This window comes from Elgaria multicarinata, chromosome 6 (genome assembly GCF_023053635.1).
Source record: "Elgaria multicarinata webbii isolate HBS135686 ecotype San Diego chromosome 6, rElgMul1.1.pri, whole genome shotgun sequence".
In the NCBI taxonomy this organism is placed as follows: Eukaryota; Metazoa; Chordata; class Lepidosauria; order Squamata; family Anguidae; genus Elgaria; species Elgaria multicarinata.
Window position 1 is genome coordinate 100,969,742 of NC_086176.1, and position 15,446 is coordinate 100,985,187.

At 46.5% G+C, this 15,446-nt stretch overlaps 1 protein-coding gene across 1 annotated transcript; it reads right to left on the minus strand.

Moving 5' to 3' along the window:
• Positions 1-11,348: 11,348 nt before the first annotated feature.
• Positions 11,349-12,803, minus strand: RXFP3 (relaxin family peptide receptor 3). The gene has a single exon (XM_063128685.1). It carries the CDS (start codon positions 12,801-12,803, stop codon positions 11,445-11,447), a length of 1,359 nt encoding a protein of 452 aa, XP_062984755.1. The 3' UTR covers positions 11,349-11,444.
• Positions 12,804-15,446: the final 2,643 nt, after the last annotated feature.

The following is a 15,446-nucleotide window of genomic DNA, read 5'->3' on the forward strand; positions in this document are numbered from 1 at the left end:
ACTGTGGTTGGTGACGGTGCTGACAATTCTCTGATAGAGCAGGGGTGGGCAAGACGTACATCATGGCCACCAGTTCACCATTAGCCAGTTCAAAAACAAACAGAAGAACACCCATGGTTCACTGAAAGGGGATGAATTTCAAGTCAGTTTAAGCCTTCAGTACAGATGTGCCCTAACTTTGTGGAAGAAATCCTCATACAACATGGAAATGTTTCAAAATAAATTGTTAAGGACAATTCTGGTTGTAACAAACTGCACTCCTGCTTCATTCTTACGCTCAGAAACCGGCGTAATAGCAGTCAAATCTATCACTGCCATTAGGGCCTTTAATTACTTGCTCAAGACTTATTTTTCCCCTCCAACCAGATTACCTAAATTGTGTCTTTTAGAGCAAATGAGAGCCAATTCATCAAATACATCATCCTGGTTTCAGAAAATGCTTCCTCAAATTCATTATTATGGTTTTTCTTCTCAACACGTTACTACTCTGAATTTAGCTCACAGCAAAGAGGTCTTTAAGGAGAGGGTCTATAGCGTTTCTATTCAAATGGACCTCAAGTAATGGTACAATAAGAGTGATAACACTCAACCACAAAGGTACTAAGAAATATTTATAGGTGAATAGTTCAAAAGATATCACAAATGTACAAAAGACAAGCATATAGATAACATTTACAAGGTGTTCATCAAACATTCATAATGAAGCCTACAATAAGTTGGCATCCATTAAACATTCATGACAAGAATCAATAATCTCATAATATATACGTCTAATAAATAATTTCATAAAGCGTCTAATAGTCTAATAAATTTCATAAAGCGTCTAGTAGTCTAATAAACAGTAGTCCGGTACAAGTCCTGTTTTGAGAATTCTTCGTCAGTAGGACGTGGTTCACAAAAGGAGCCGTGGCTATACATTTAGAGTGGAACCCTCCAAGGTTTATCACCATATCATTTTCGCGTATTCAAGCCGTCAGAAAATGCTCTCAATTTCTTCTGTTTATAGCCTTCTATTTTATTCAGTCTCAAGTACCTTGGTTTGCAGAGACTATGCTTAAATTTGAATGTGAACCCTACCTGACTCTAATTTCCAACCCTCGTCTCAGATCAGCCCTCACACGATTAAAGACGCAACAAATGAAAACAGCAGTGCTAGAAGGGCATTTTAATAAAATCACTATTTGTTCTACTGCCCTATCTATTCTCAAATTCGTTCTAAATATTTAGACAGTTTTTTTGAGAAAAAGTCCAGCTGGTCTGATTCAAAAAGAATACGCTTTCTGTTTTTATGCAACAAGAAGACTGTCATATTGGCATTCGCCAACTTTGCTCTGGCAGCTCAAATGTATAGAACAAAATTTCTGACCTTGTATGTATGGTTTGTTTTGGTATTGTTTTTATTGTGCTTGTTGGAACAATAAAGCTTTGTTACTGTGGAGGAATAAGCAACCCATGGTTCAACAACAACCCACACTCAGCTATTGAGTATAGGACAGTGTATTGTGTGAACCTAGTCATTGTTTCTGTAGCAGCTCTTTTCTTTCATTACATCTGCGCTGGCCAAAAATTGAGAGGCATTTATTCTTCCACAAAGTTAGGGTTCCCGGGATTCTTTGAGGCAAGCAATTTACTCTTAAATTGATAGAAAACTGATACAGGCTTTTGGTGTAGATATGCACCATAAATTCTGAGAAATTTGGAGTAAAACATCCCAGCTTGAAAGCCTGACTGCTCTTTGTTATTGTCACTTGTCCAACCTACATTACTTGAAAATCTGCTGGGAGAATTTGGACTTCATTAAAGTCAGTGGCAAGATTTCCCTTGATGTTCTTAGCATTTGCCCTTTCTCCAAGAAATTTGGAATCCAGCATTAATCTCACTCCCATTCTGCAGCCAGAATGTACTATGCAAAGTGGGCAAATCTGCATATTTTTGCATGTTTTGTCTAGGGAGAGGTTTGCAGACGCTGAAAGTGGTTGCATTTATTTTAATGTCAAAGATCAGGGGAGAGAAGATGGAACCTGAGAACGTTGCGATTTGTAAGGCAGCAGCAACAGCAGCATAGAGGTTAATGCAACTTTCTCCAACCTGGTGCTCTGCAGATATTTTGGATATCAGCATTCCTGACCATTGCATGCCAGTTGGGACTGATGGGAATTGAAGTCCCAAATATCTGGAGGGCACCAGGTTGGGGAAGGCTGCTGTATATTATTACTAGATACAGAAGACAAGTTTACCTTCCTGGGAATGCTTGTTGGAAAAATGATGTTTTTCAGTGTTTTCAGAAGAGCTGGCGCCTCTCTAATTTGTAGTTCCAGAGAGTGGGGACTATGCTACTACCATAATGGGCTGGACCTCCAAAATCATGGGCACCATTAGAGGGTGTTGATCATGTACTTCACTATCCCATTGAAATCAATGAAGTGTCACTCACACTCCAGTTTCAAAAGTTGACATCTGAAAATGTTCCACATTCAGCCCCTTGGATTTGAATTCGGATTGTCGCCTCCCAGATTTTGATTTTATTTTGAATGTCCTTTTCAGCATGATTAGGATATCCAATTACATGTATATCTGGAAGGCCCGAACCATGGGATGGCTTATGTGGCACCTGCTAGGGTGGCCATATGGAAAGGAGGACAGGGCTCTTGTATCTTTAACAGCTGTATTGCAAAGGGAACTTCAGCCAGTGTCATTTGAATGCATGCAGCACCTCCCTCTTCATCACAACAGTTCAAGTATATTCTAAATTCCCTCTAGTATAGCTAGAGTGACCAGATACAAAAGAGGGCAGGGCTCCTGCAGCTTTAACTGTTGTGATGAAGAGGGAATTTCACCAGGTCCTGCCTGCATACAAATGACACCGGCTGAAATTCCCTTTTTTGTTCAACTGTTAAAGATACATGAGCCCTGTCCTCCTTTTCATACGGTCACCCTACCACCTGCTGCAATCAGCTCAAATATTGCTCTTAAACTGTTAAAGTGAAAGAGAGATGTTGGTCATGGGTTCCACAAGCACCTACCCAGGATTCCAGTCTCATTTTCCATCAGAGGGGGGATTCAGATGGCCACTCAGGTGTGGAGGACCAAGCGTAGTGTAGTGTCTAAGGGCCGAAAGAGGCTGGACCTCTGTGACTGGATCTCCTAAGTTTTTCAGATGTTGTAAAGCAGCCCCAAGGGGCTCCAGTTTGGACTGGAGCAACAATCCTGGGAAGCGGACGTAGAATTCGCCCAGTGCTAGGATGACAATTTGTATCTGGTCACCCTAGTATAGCTCCTGCAGCTTTAACCCAGTGCCATTCCTTTCCCCCCACCGTCCACCCCTCCATTAACATTGCTGCTCTGATAAAAACTAGAGCTCTCTCTAAGGCTGCTTCAAGATAGGGGGGGAAAAGGATCCAACCACGGATTTCTCATATTCCCTGTTTTGGCCTTAAGAGGCGGTAATGTAACCTTTGAAGCCTCCAGTCGAAGAGCATCTTTAAACAAGCGTTTTATAGCACGCTTGTTACTGGCCACTCACAGATGTTCGTGGGTCATTCTGATGCCTCCTGTGCGTCTTCTGCTCCATTTTCTGGTTTGAGCACTAAAAATATAACCAAAGAAAACCCGACTCTTCTGGGATATATCAATATTTGTCGGGTTTCCTGCCATGTGCAGGCAAAGTTGCGCTGTAAAATGCCCACAAGAGGGTGCTGTCCCATTCAACTGCATTGAGGCTGTACAAGCCACATGGTCGCTGCTCTCTTCCTTTTGTGATTACAGCTTATTTCAGAAGTGGAAGAGAAGCAGGAAGCAGAGCCACGGTAAGGGAACGCAATTTCTCCGCGTCTGAAGGAGCTTGAAGACAAGCCTTGAACTCACACCATGTTAAAGAGTAAATATAAGAAACTTTGTGAATGTTGCTATTTTCCAGTAATTTTAAAGATGTGAATAGATCAAGTGGGAAATACTATAAATATTTGTCATGCGGGTCATTTTGTCATATTTTAGGGGGTGGGTGGGTAATTTACAGTGTGTTTGGACATTTATTGAAGACTTTTGGTAATTACTAGTAATTATAAACAGTTTCTTTACCTGACTGTTAACTGTCATATTGATCAAATGTTTGACACATCAAAGCTAGGGCTTACAAGACCTTTGCCTTCAAAACTGTTTGGAATGCTAGGGCTCAGTCTTGGGAGAATGTGTAGTTAATGCCTCTGAGCGTGTGCAGAGAGCATTCTTTTACCATTGGGTCACTACAGCTGAACCAAAACAACACTGAGATTAAGGGCAGTGCTACCAGGAAAACTTGAACCTGACACTTTTCTGCATGAACAATAAATGGCTTTCAGGACGTAATATCAAACCAGGAAGTAGAAGTGATGGCATACTTAATTTCAATTAGAAAAGAGAATAACAGATACAAAGCTTGATGCCGTCATATGGAAGGCTCCTGGTTTCAGTTTAAGAACTGCCAACTGCTGTTAGAAATCCCGCACGTGTTTCCATCTCTCTGTCTTTAGAAATGTCATAGCAAAAATACACAGGTTTGTCTCCTGAAATTAAATACATCAGATGTAAAAGTACTGGCTAAAGAAAATGAAATGTCTCTCTCCGCCCCCCGCCCCATCTAGTGTTTTGATTTTTGTTTTGATCATTTTGTGTTTGGATTTTGTCTTTGTCCAGATATACAAAGCTTTTCGACCTTCAGCTTTTGAAAAATGATAGGCATTAAGCAACTGCACCCCAATAATTTAAAATCTTCCAGGAATTGTGTATGTCATCTCCTGTTTTAGCACCTCTTCAAGCTATTCATTGAACAACAAAAATAGTGATTATATATCTTATAGCAAACGGTGTTCAGCACAGCCTACGTATATTTTGATTACGGCTGCTCATACTTTACAATGACTAACTATCACTTGGGGCAGCATAACTCTTACAAACACACACACTGACGTTTGTATGGTATTTGTTGCAGAGGAGAAGCAGTTTTCCTTGATCTTCAGCAGGGGGGCTTGGCGGACCTCGCGGGAGGCTTTGGAGGGCTGTCTGGAGGTCCGGAGGAAGAGAGAATGAGAAAAGCCAGGGGCAGAAGGAAATGGCTACCGTAGGGGTGGGCAATGCAGGCCCTCCCCAGATGTTGTTGGACTACAACTTCCATTATCTCTCACCACTGGCTATGTGGGCTGGGGCTGATGGGAGTTGCAGTCCAACAACATCTAGATGGCTGGCAGAAGGAGAGCACAGATGGCAATTGGAATGTAAGAACATAAGAAGAGCTATGCTGGATCAGACCAAGGATCCATCTAGCCCAGCAATTTGTTCACACAGTGGCCAATCAGCTGTCTACTAGGTGTTCAGTACAGTTTGCCAGCAACTGGTGCATATAGGTTCACTGCCTCGGATACTGGAGGTAGCACACAACCATCAGGACTAGTAGCCATTGATAGCCTTCTCCTCCAGGGGTCTGTCTATATGCGGGGAAATCCCAGGGGTATCTGCGGTTCTGCGCTGCGTCAGTTATACGATGTAGCTGCAGCTTCGCAGTCATCGCGGGGCTTTCCCATGAAGCTGTGCATTGAAAAAGTACCCCAACTTTTTCAGCGGGAGCGAGGTCAATACGGCTCTTTTGCCATTTGACCTTGCTATGGGGCCGATCCAGGGGGCAGTCCTGGTGGAAGGCAACCGGCAACTGGTAAGAAAAACCAGTTTTGCAGGAAGGTGGCACCAACTTGGCACCGTGAACTCAGCCATTGATTATAGGAGGCATGGAGCTCCCCTCACTTTTTTTCTTTTTAATTGTTCTACTTCTGCAAGCCGCTCCCGCTTTGTTCTCCAGTCCTATCAGCACTCAGCACTTGAGTTTGCAATTCGAAGGAGTGACAACTGAGATGCTGTTGCATGTGGTGCAAAGCCACTGGACTCATTAGGGGTGTGATTATGGGAAGCTGCTTTATGCCAGGTCATATGATTTGCCCAACAAGCCCAATATTATTGGTCTTGTAGCAGCTGCCCAGATCCTCCTGCAGAGGACATCATCAGGATCACTTGAGGCCTGATCCTTTTTTCAAAGTGGAGATGCAGGGGATTGAACTTGGGACCTTCCATGTACAAAGCACATCTTCCACCACTGAGCTGTGGTCCTTCGTATGGAGAGTGAGATACAGGGCTCCATCACACCTATTTCCACCTCCCCTGGATTTTCCCCTCTGGTTTTTTTTAACCTCCATTTCATAAGCACTGCAAGGGCTTCCTCACACATGGTCCCTTTCACATGGGTTTTCGCTTGTTTGCGCTTCCACTCCATCCCTCCCCTTCCTCTTCCTCTCCCAGTTCATTGGTTGTGGTACACTGTTGGGCATGGGCTCTTTCCCCCACTCACTCTGGCTTTGTTATCTAGCAATTAAAGGTTTCATCTGGGCTCCGTTTCCATAGGCAATGAGGGGGGCGGGTGGTTGGAACACTAAAAAGTCCATTCATCCGACTAACAAGTCCCTACAAGGACCGTGCTGGAAGAGGAGAAGCACCCCGCCCTCCCCTTTCATCATCAAGACTCCATAAGCAACAAAGAAAAACGTGAGAGGGGAAATAATCCAGACTTTCCCCGCACCAAAATAAAACACAACCAGGACGGGGGATTGCAGGACAGGGATGACGTTATGTGAGTACCGCGCTGCAAATCCACATACCAGGAAAGGCAAGTGTGCGATAAATCACTGGTGTGATGGAGCTCACAGAGTGGATCCCATCTCCTTCCATGGCACCTTTGGGTTAGACAAGCTTCTGCTCTGCTGATCCTCCACTCTCAGCCCCTCATCTTCAGCCATTTAGGACGCAATCCTACGCATGTTCAGACTGGCAAAACTCCCAGCATTCCCCAGCCAGCTAAGCTATGGGTTGATTTGCTTTTGAGATTTTCAAGAGTGCTAACCTATGCAAGTTTAGGCTGAAAAAAGCCCTACAAGTCCCATGCTGGCTGGGAAATGCTGGGAGTTGTAGGTCCTTTATCTGTCTAAACATGCATGGCATTTATTTATTTATTTATTTACAATACATCTGCTCCCCATTGAAAATTTCAGAGCAGTGTAAAAGATACGAGAAAATAAAAACAGAATAAACCACTTTAAAATAGATTTTAAAAGAAATAAAATGTACAGTGAACCGTGGCTGGTCATTAAGCAAAGGCTTCCTGGAATAATGAAGTTTTCAGGAGGCGCCGAAAGGAATACAAAGTTGGCGCCTGTCTGACCTCCAGAGGCAGGGAATTCTATAGGAGGGGGGCTACCACACTGAAGGCTCTTCCCTTGGTGGACTCAAATCGGAGGATGGGTCTATGTGGAACCACCAGGAGCAGGCCCTCAGATGACCTCAGTGACCAGGCAGGTTGGTAGGGGAGAAGGCGCTCTCTCAGGTATCCTGGTCCCAAGTTGTTTAGGGCGTTGCATCCTTTGTGTCATGATCCTGTCCCAGGCTCCTGCATGCAAGCTACTCTCCACTGAAGGAGAGAAAGAACAAATCACCAAATGCTTTAAGCCGAGAGCCCAGGAAGTGAATACAAAGGCAAAGCACCCAGCACTAAGCATTGTGGAGAGGATATATGGGAAGAATCCATTGGAGCCACTCCATTGTCACTCCACTGATGGCATGAGCAGGATAGTATCCTCAATCACTACAAATACCTGAAACTCCACTACACACACACACACACACACACACACACACACACACAGAGAGAGAGAGAGAGAGGGGGGGGGGGGAGGGAGGGAGGGAGGGAGGTTTTCCACTTCTTTCTACCGAAGTGATCCAATCTTTCCATCCTGTTTGGCTGCAGACACAGTGCTTCATGCACCAATGCTGATGACAGAATATGCAGGTGCAGTCCTTCTGCTACATAACATTTAATAGCGAAAACCTTTCCCTCAAAGCATCCCTTATTTCCAGTCCTGGAACATCAGCCCGGCCATTTAGTTCAACTGTTAAAAGGTAGGGATAGCATGCTCAGACAGAATAAGGATGTTTCTCCTGGAATCGGGCTGGGGTGTTAGAACCCCAGTGAAGAAGACACCTGTTTGGAATGCTGCTTGCCTGAGTGTGTGTGCAGGGGTGGAGCTCAGGGGTAGATCAACAAGTCCTGGTTCAATCCCTGGTGTCTCCAGAATAGGGGGAAACTCCTGCCTGAAATGCTGGAGAACAATGGCCATATCGTGTAAACCAGGGTTAGGGAACCACATTTCTGTCAAGGGCCACATTTACTCAGGGGTAATCTGTTGGGATCTGCATGGCAGAAGTGACTGGGGGTAGTGCCCAAAGTTGCTGGGATGCCTTCTCTCTCTCTCTCTCTCTCTCTCTCTCTCTCTCTCTCTCTCTCTCTCTCTCTCCCTCCCTCCCTCCCTCCCTCCCTCCCTCCCTCCCTCCCTCCTGTTTTCTCTCTAGATGTCTCCAGATAGAGGTCTCTTAGTGATACAAGTCAAAAGACATTGTGCAGCCAATTTGGAATCCCCTTGGCTAGCTCCTTTAGAGTTCTGACTGGTTCACACTGAAACCGTTCACCGCCCCACTGATATTGGAGCTACCAGCCTCCACTACACACACACGCACACGCACACGCGCACACACACGATACATAGAAGTTTTTCCACTTCTTTCTACCGAAGTGGAGTGATCAAATCTTTCCATCCTATTTGGCTGCAGACACAATGCTTCATGCACCAATGCTCAAGACAGAATATGCGCATAGTGATTTAATAGTCCATGGATAACAAGGTGCACTCCTCCTGCTACAGAACATTTGATAACAAAACACTTTCCCTTGAAGCATCCCTTATTTCCAGTCCTGGAACACCAGCTTAGCCATTTAGTGCATCTATTAGAAGGCAGGGATAGCGTACTCAGACAGAATGACAATCAGTCTATGGTGCGATTTCAGCCCTTGTGTGTGAACACTGTGTCATTTGGATTAGTGCAATAGTATCCATGGATAATGGAGCATCACCTGTAAAATCACAGTTGGAGAGAAATGACTCTGTACGTGGGGCAAAACAGAGACAAAGAGTGCGAGAGCTGGGATTAAAAAAAAAATCAAACAGGGAATCTGGAGGAGGTGGAAAATCTGTTCATTAGAGAAAATCCTATTACTTATGTCCAGTTAGTCACTGGGGGCCAAGAACAAAGAAAGAGAGATGGGTGGAAAAATCCACATTCACACATACTAAAGAGCGAACCTTTCCAAGAGTCGATCCAGAAAAGGCTTATTCATTTTATTGATTTTAAACTTCATGTACCTCTTTCCCATACAAAGCATAAAAATTTTAAACAAATCCATGGATGAGGACAGCTCTACTGCCATGCCTGCTCAATAGAACCACCATTTTCAGAGGCAGCATATCGTTGATTGTCAAGTGTCAGGGACAAACAGCAGGGACGAGGTTTTGCCTAACACCCAGCTTGTGGGCTTTCCACCTAGCTGCTGTTGGAAACAGGATACTGGGCTAGAGGGATGTTTAGTCAGATCCAAGAAGACTTTTTATTGATAGTGTTAAATCCAAGCCTGTTGGCATCAGTTCCTGGATTCTTTACAACCTTGCTCAGGCACAGTCTGCACCACCATCTGGTCTCTGATCCATCCCATCCAACCACGTCAACAGCACAGTTTTCTGAGCACCCTTTGATGCCCAAGATGTCCTCTGCAGCTTTGTGAATTCAAGCACCTCACAGAAAATGGTAGGTGTGTGATCGGATGTGGAGCAAAAGAGGCCCAAAGCTACAATTCCAGTTTCTTTTGATTTTTCTTCCTTGGATTCAAGGGTTGTACCCTCCCCCCCCCCCACATCATGGACTTCTTCTCCCTCCCTCCTCCCACCCTCTCCCAATCCCTGGTACTTTCCAGACTTTCCTTAAGATGAGCGTAACTCTTAATATGAGCTCTCAAAACATGGAACATACATAAACATGATGTTCCTTCTACTGTTCTGCTTGGTTGCTGTGTTCATCAGAAGATAGTCTCTAGTGGTGCCCATGATTTTGGAGGTCCAGTCCGTGATGGCTCAGAACAGCATCTTTAGTAACATAGCGCCCACTCTCTGGAACTACACATTAGACGGGCACCAACCCTTCTGAAAACACCAAAAACATAATTTTTCCAACAAGCATTCCCAGGAAGGTAATCTTTGTCTTCTGTTTCCAGTAATAATACACAGCAGTCTCCCCCAATTTGGCATCTCTGGATGTTTTAGACTTCAATTCCCATCATTCCCAGATAGCATGGACAATGATCAGAATGCTGGGAGCTGTAGTCCAAAACTTCTAGAGGACACTAGGTTGGGGAAGGCTGTTATGATCTTACACTGTTTTGTGTTATACATTTTGTAGCAATTTCTATGTATGTAAGCAATTCATAAGTATTGGTAGGTCAATAAATAAAGTAAATAAAAACCAGTTCTGCTCCTCTGGGGATGGGACTGTTCCAGGAGCAAGCTTTCTTCTCCCACTGGAATGGCACCATCTGAGGACTCTTCCTCTAGAAACTGGGGTCCACTCTCAACAACACTTTAATTCTGCTCATATGAGGATGTCCCCAGGGAACTCCCCAAGACTGGAGCTACATACCATGTTTCCTCTCGTAGTCCAGAAAGAAACTCACTTTCTTAAAACAACCTCATCCTCATTCACTTCAGTAGTGAGGACTCTCTTACAAGGAAGTAGGAAGAGCCCTGCTGGATCAGACCAAAGGCTCGTCTTGTCCAGCATTCTGGAATGGAGGCTGGTGGCTCTTATGCCAATGGGGCAGTGAAACCACTCTGGGTTTCAGTCAGAACTCTGAAGGAGCTATCCAGTGTGCTGAACCCTCTCCCCAAAATGGGTTCATGGAGAGGTCCTTTAGAGTTCTAACTGAAACCCAGAGCAGATTTACAGTCCCATTGACATAGGAGGCTTCCCTGGCATTCTGTTCCCCAGTGGCTAACTTGGAGCACAACAGTGCCGTCTCCTCCTCATGTTCCCCAGCAATGGGTGCTCAGAGGCATACTGCTCCTGAATGGGGAGGTTCCATTTAGCCATCATGACTAGTAGTAACCTTAAAGTATTGTAACCTTTCCTCATAGGAGAATTGCTCCAGCCGCTTGATCTTGCCGTTTTCCAAACCTTTCCCAGCTCTACAGTATCTGCTTTGAGGTGTTTGGAGGAATGGGAGCTATACAGAGGATTCAAAGCGTGGCTGCACCGTAGATTTCTAAATTCCATGGATCCTCACCTTTCTTCTCCAAACCACGGAACAGTCCATTGCTCATTTCCTTCTGCCTTCTGTCTCCTCCTTTGGAATAAAACAGTTTAACCAAGGAGCACAACCCCACAGGCATTGCTCTGGCCCCCTTGCCCCAAGATGCAGCAGATACAGGGGCCCTCCAACACAGACGCCAGGAAGCAGTTGCAGTCTTCATCCATGCCAAAGCCCCTGGGGCTTAACAGTGCAGCTCAGCAGAGGTGCTGGTGGGCAAGATGTCCGAGCGGCTACTGTACACCACCACCCCAGGGGGGTAGGAGATAATGTCCGGCAAGGTGGCTGCTACAGCAGCAGCAGAAGGAGGTGGAGTTGCGGCCGCTGCAGGGCTCATGCGCGTGAGGGTGTGCAGCACCTGCTCTTCCTGCTCAGGCTTGGTGGTGGCTGTGAAGGGGCGCATGGTGGTGATGGAGGGCGAAGTGATCCGCCACAGCAGCTTCTTGAGGGCTTTGCGGAACTCCCTGCGCATGAGGCAGTAGAAGATGGGGTTGAGGCAGCTGTTGGAGTGCGCCAGGCACACGGTGATGGGGAAGAGGTACGCCTGCGAGAAGAAGTACCCGGGGCTGAAGTGCAGCACGTTGAGCTTGATGAGGATGCCCCAGGTGGTGAGCGCCTGGTTGGGCAGCCAGCAGAGGAAGAAGGAGAGCACCACGATGGTCACCGATTTGGTCACCTTGGAGCGGCGCTTGGTGCTGGGGCCGCAGGAGCCGGCGCCCACGTGCCGGTCGCTGATGAAGCGCACCAGCAAGAGGTAGCAAAGGGTGATGGTGCTCAATGGCAAGACAAAGCCCAGCAGCACCTTCTGGGCGTGGTACAGCCCCAGCCAGAACTGGGTGTTGTTGCCTTGGCTGTCGGGGATCCTGACCAGGCAGAACTCTTCGCTGAAGAAGGTGGAAGTGGTGGAGAAGATGCCGTTGGGCAGAGAAGCCAGAATGGCCAAGATCCATATGAGGACACACAGCCACTTGGCCGAAGAGCAGCCCACCAAGAGCCCTCCTTGCCGCTGGGTTTTCAGGGCTGAGGCCACGGCGTGGTAGCGGGCGATGCTCATGGCGGTGAGGAAGAAGACGCTGGCATACATGTTCATGGCCGTCAGGTAGGAGAGGGTCTTGCACATGGCTTTGCCGAAGAGCCAGGTGAAATCCAGAGCGTTCTCCACCGCCCAGAAGGGCAGCGTCAGCACAAACTGGAAGTCGGTCACCGCCAAGCAGGTCACGAAGAGGTTGATGGAGGACTTCCTCCACTTGCTCTTCATCAGGTAGAGCACCAGCACGTTGCCCACCAGGCCGAGGGCACACACCACCGAGTAGATGATGGAGATGAAGATCCGCAGGACCACCGAGCTGCTCCCCTGCAGCCCGTCGGATCTCTCCAGGTTGAAGAGGCTCCTCCAAAGCTCCTGCAGGGACTCATTGGTGCCGTTGCTCAACAGCAGCCTTTCTCCTAGTAGGCTGGGGAAGGAATCCAGGAATTCTTCTGCCCCGGCTTCTTTCATGCTAGCTGCTAGCGGGCAGTAGCTGTATTCGCAGAGGGCCTCCATCCCATGGCAGAGGAAGGGGTGTCCTCCCCTCTCTGTTCCACAGACCCCGCTTAGAAAGCTGCGACTGGAAGACAAAAGAGGGCTCTTTCCAGGTGCAATCGCACAAATTTGCCCAGAGCCGAAGGAATTACATCCAAACCCTAGGACTCTTTACCGGGATTGTTGCTGGAGATCCGACCCAAAGTCCTTGGCAAGGGATTTCTAAAGTGGTATGTGTGTGTTAAAAAGACACTCACGGCCAGTCTTTCCTTCTGGAGCTAATGGTGAAGGCACATGGGTAGGGGGGAAAAAAGATCAATGCAGGTTGGCAGGAGGAGCAGAGCAGATCCAAAGGCAGCAAATGATCGACCCACCGACTGCCCAGCCTGCAAGAGAAAGCCACCAACCTCGACTCTGCCGTCCGGTTGAGCCACTCGCCGGACCCTTGTAGATATATCGCAAAGCTGATGCTGGCAACTGAGAGGCTGGGGCTGAAGTCGAGTTCCCGTATTCTAGGGCGTCCCTTCGAAAAGGAGGCTGCCTCGCTTCTTTGGACCAGCCTGTAACTCCAGCCCAGGTCCGCCCGTCCTGCCTTCCACTCCGGCGCAGTTCTCCAGTCTCGCTGCCCGCGCCGTCGGCTTTTAAGGGGGGGGGGGGGGGTGCGCGCGCAGCGACGCGCTCCTGGAACTCTCCAGGGTACTGAAACCGAGCAATCTGGAAACGGGAACTGCGCCTGCCTCGCCCCACTTTGCAGCTCAATTAGCCAGCCCTGAAACCTCTATTATAATTTGCTCCAAGGTGATTTGATTTTTTTTGGAGGGGGGGGAGGGGAACGCCTGTGCACTACGAGAGCATATTTTTCCTGACCTCCTCCTCCTCTTTTAATGTTTCCGATTTTCTGGCTTCACTTTCTGCGCGCAGGCATTGCAAATCGAAGCCCACGACACCACACCCTGCTTCGCCATAACTGAAAACGAACGGATCCTCCACGCATTGGGATGTTTATATGTTAAACTCAACGTAGAAACCTCCACGTGGTTCTTTTCGAGAGAGGACATCAACATTCTGCCTTGATGGCATCTTCCCCAAATCTGGAAGGAAAAGAAAAGTTGTTTTTTCATGCACCAAATTGGGGTGGGGGCGTATTAGAGAAGCAAAAGGACTGTCGTTTTGTTCAAGTTATATGTTTCACTTATTTGTCTGTTGCAATCTGTCTTTCAATATCATTTTCTCTGTTATCCCTCTTACAATTCAATCCTGTGCAGGCCTACTCGGAAGGAAGCCCACCAAGTTCAATGGAACTTACTTCCAGGTAATTAAGCATAGGAATACAGCCTCAGGGATGGGGCATGCTGGGAGCTGTAGGACTTGTGTGTGTGTGTGTCTACCCATACATGGGATTGCACTGTAAGTGGGCAAACTCATGTGTTTGCAATACAATGTAATCAGGATTTAAGCTTGGAGTGAAAGAAAGCTCACAGAAGCATTGGGGAACATAGTGAAAGCTGGCGTTCTCAAGAGCATGTACAGAACTCCTTCCTTGTTGTCACAGAGTAACTGCAGTCAGTCCCCATGACTCTTTGATCAAGCAAAGGGCTTCCGAGATAGATGGCATGGCCCTGGTGCCTCTTCGTGAAGAAATTAAAACTGCACATAATGCTGCATTTTCCTTACCTTTGGTATTTTTAAACAGATGTTTAAAACTGGCCCAACTCCTCACATTTCCTGCAGCTTCCCTTGTTTCCAAACAATGCACCTTAATAAATATTATTTTCACAAATAGTTTCTTGTTTCAATTCCCCCCCCCCAAAATCTGACCACCTATAGTTGTTTAAATTTTATTTTTAAAAAATGCTTATACGCTATTTTCTCCTAAGCTCATGTGAATGCCAATGCAATAACGTGCAGGATAAAGTTAAAAAAAAACCCAATGCATCCACACACAGAACCTATGAGATCATGTTATAAAAACACTGTCTGTTGACTCTCAGAATCTACCCAATCTAGATCTTAACATCCACAAGCCAGCCAGGATAGCGTAACACAGGGTTGGGAGACATCTTCGACCCTGAATGGGGGGAAGCTCGAATTCGATTTTGGAGAAGCTTTCAGTGGCTGAATTCCGGGCAGTGGGTGGGGCTGAATGTAAAAGGGAAAAATACAAGGAGTCCTGCATGTTGTAGCTTAAAGCCTTGTACTGCCCATAACTCATCCTTAGCAGAGGCATTGCAACCTTTTAGAATGGAGGAAAAAATGCACAAAAGCTAGGATGGCCCTATGGAAAGGAGGACAGGGCTCCTATATCTTTAACAGTTACAAAGAAAAGGGAATTTCAGCAGGTGTCATTTGTATGCATGCAGCACCTGGTTAAATCCCTCTTCCTCTCAACAGTTCATGCTGCAGGAGCCCTGCTCTCTTTTGTATCTGGTCCCTCTAGTATAGCTCCTGCAGCATGAACTGTTGTGATGAAGAGGAAATTTTGCCAGCTGCTGCATGCATACAAATGCTGAAGTTCCCTTTTCTATGCAACTGTTAAAGATACAGGAGCTCTGTCCTCCTTTCCATATGGACATCCTAGCCCTCCCTCTTCAGCTCCCACTGTGCCACCAGGGTGACCATATGAAAAGGAGGACAGGCCTCCTGTATCTTTAACAGTTGTATTGA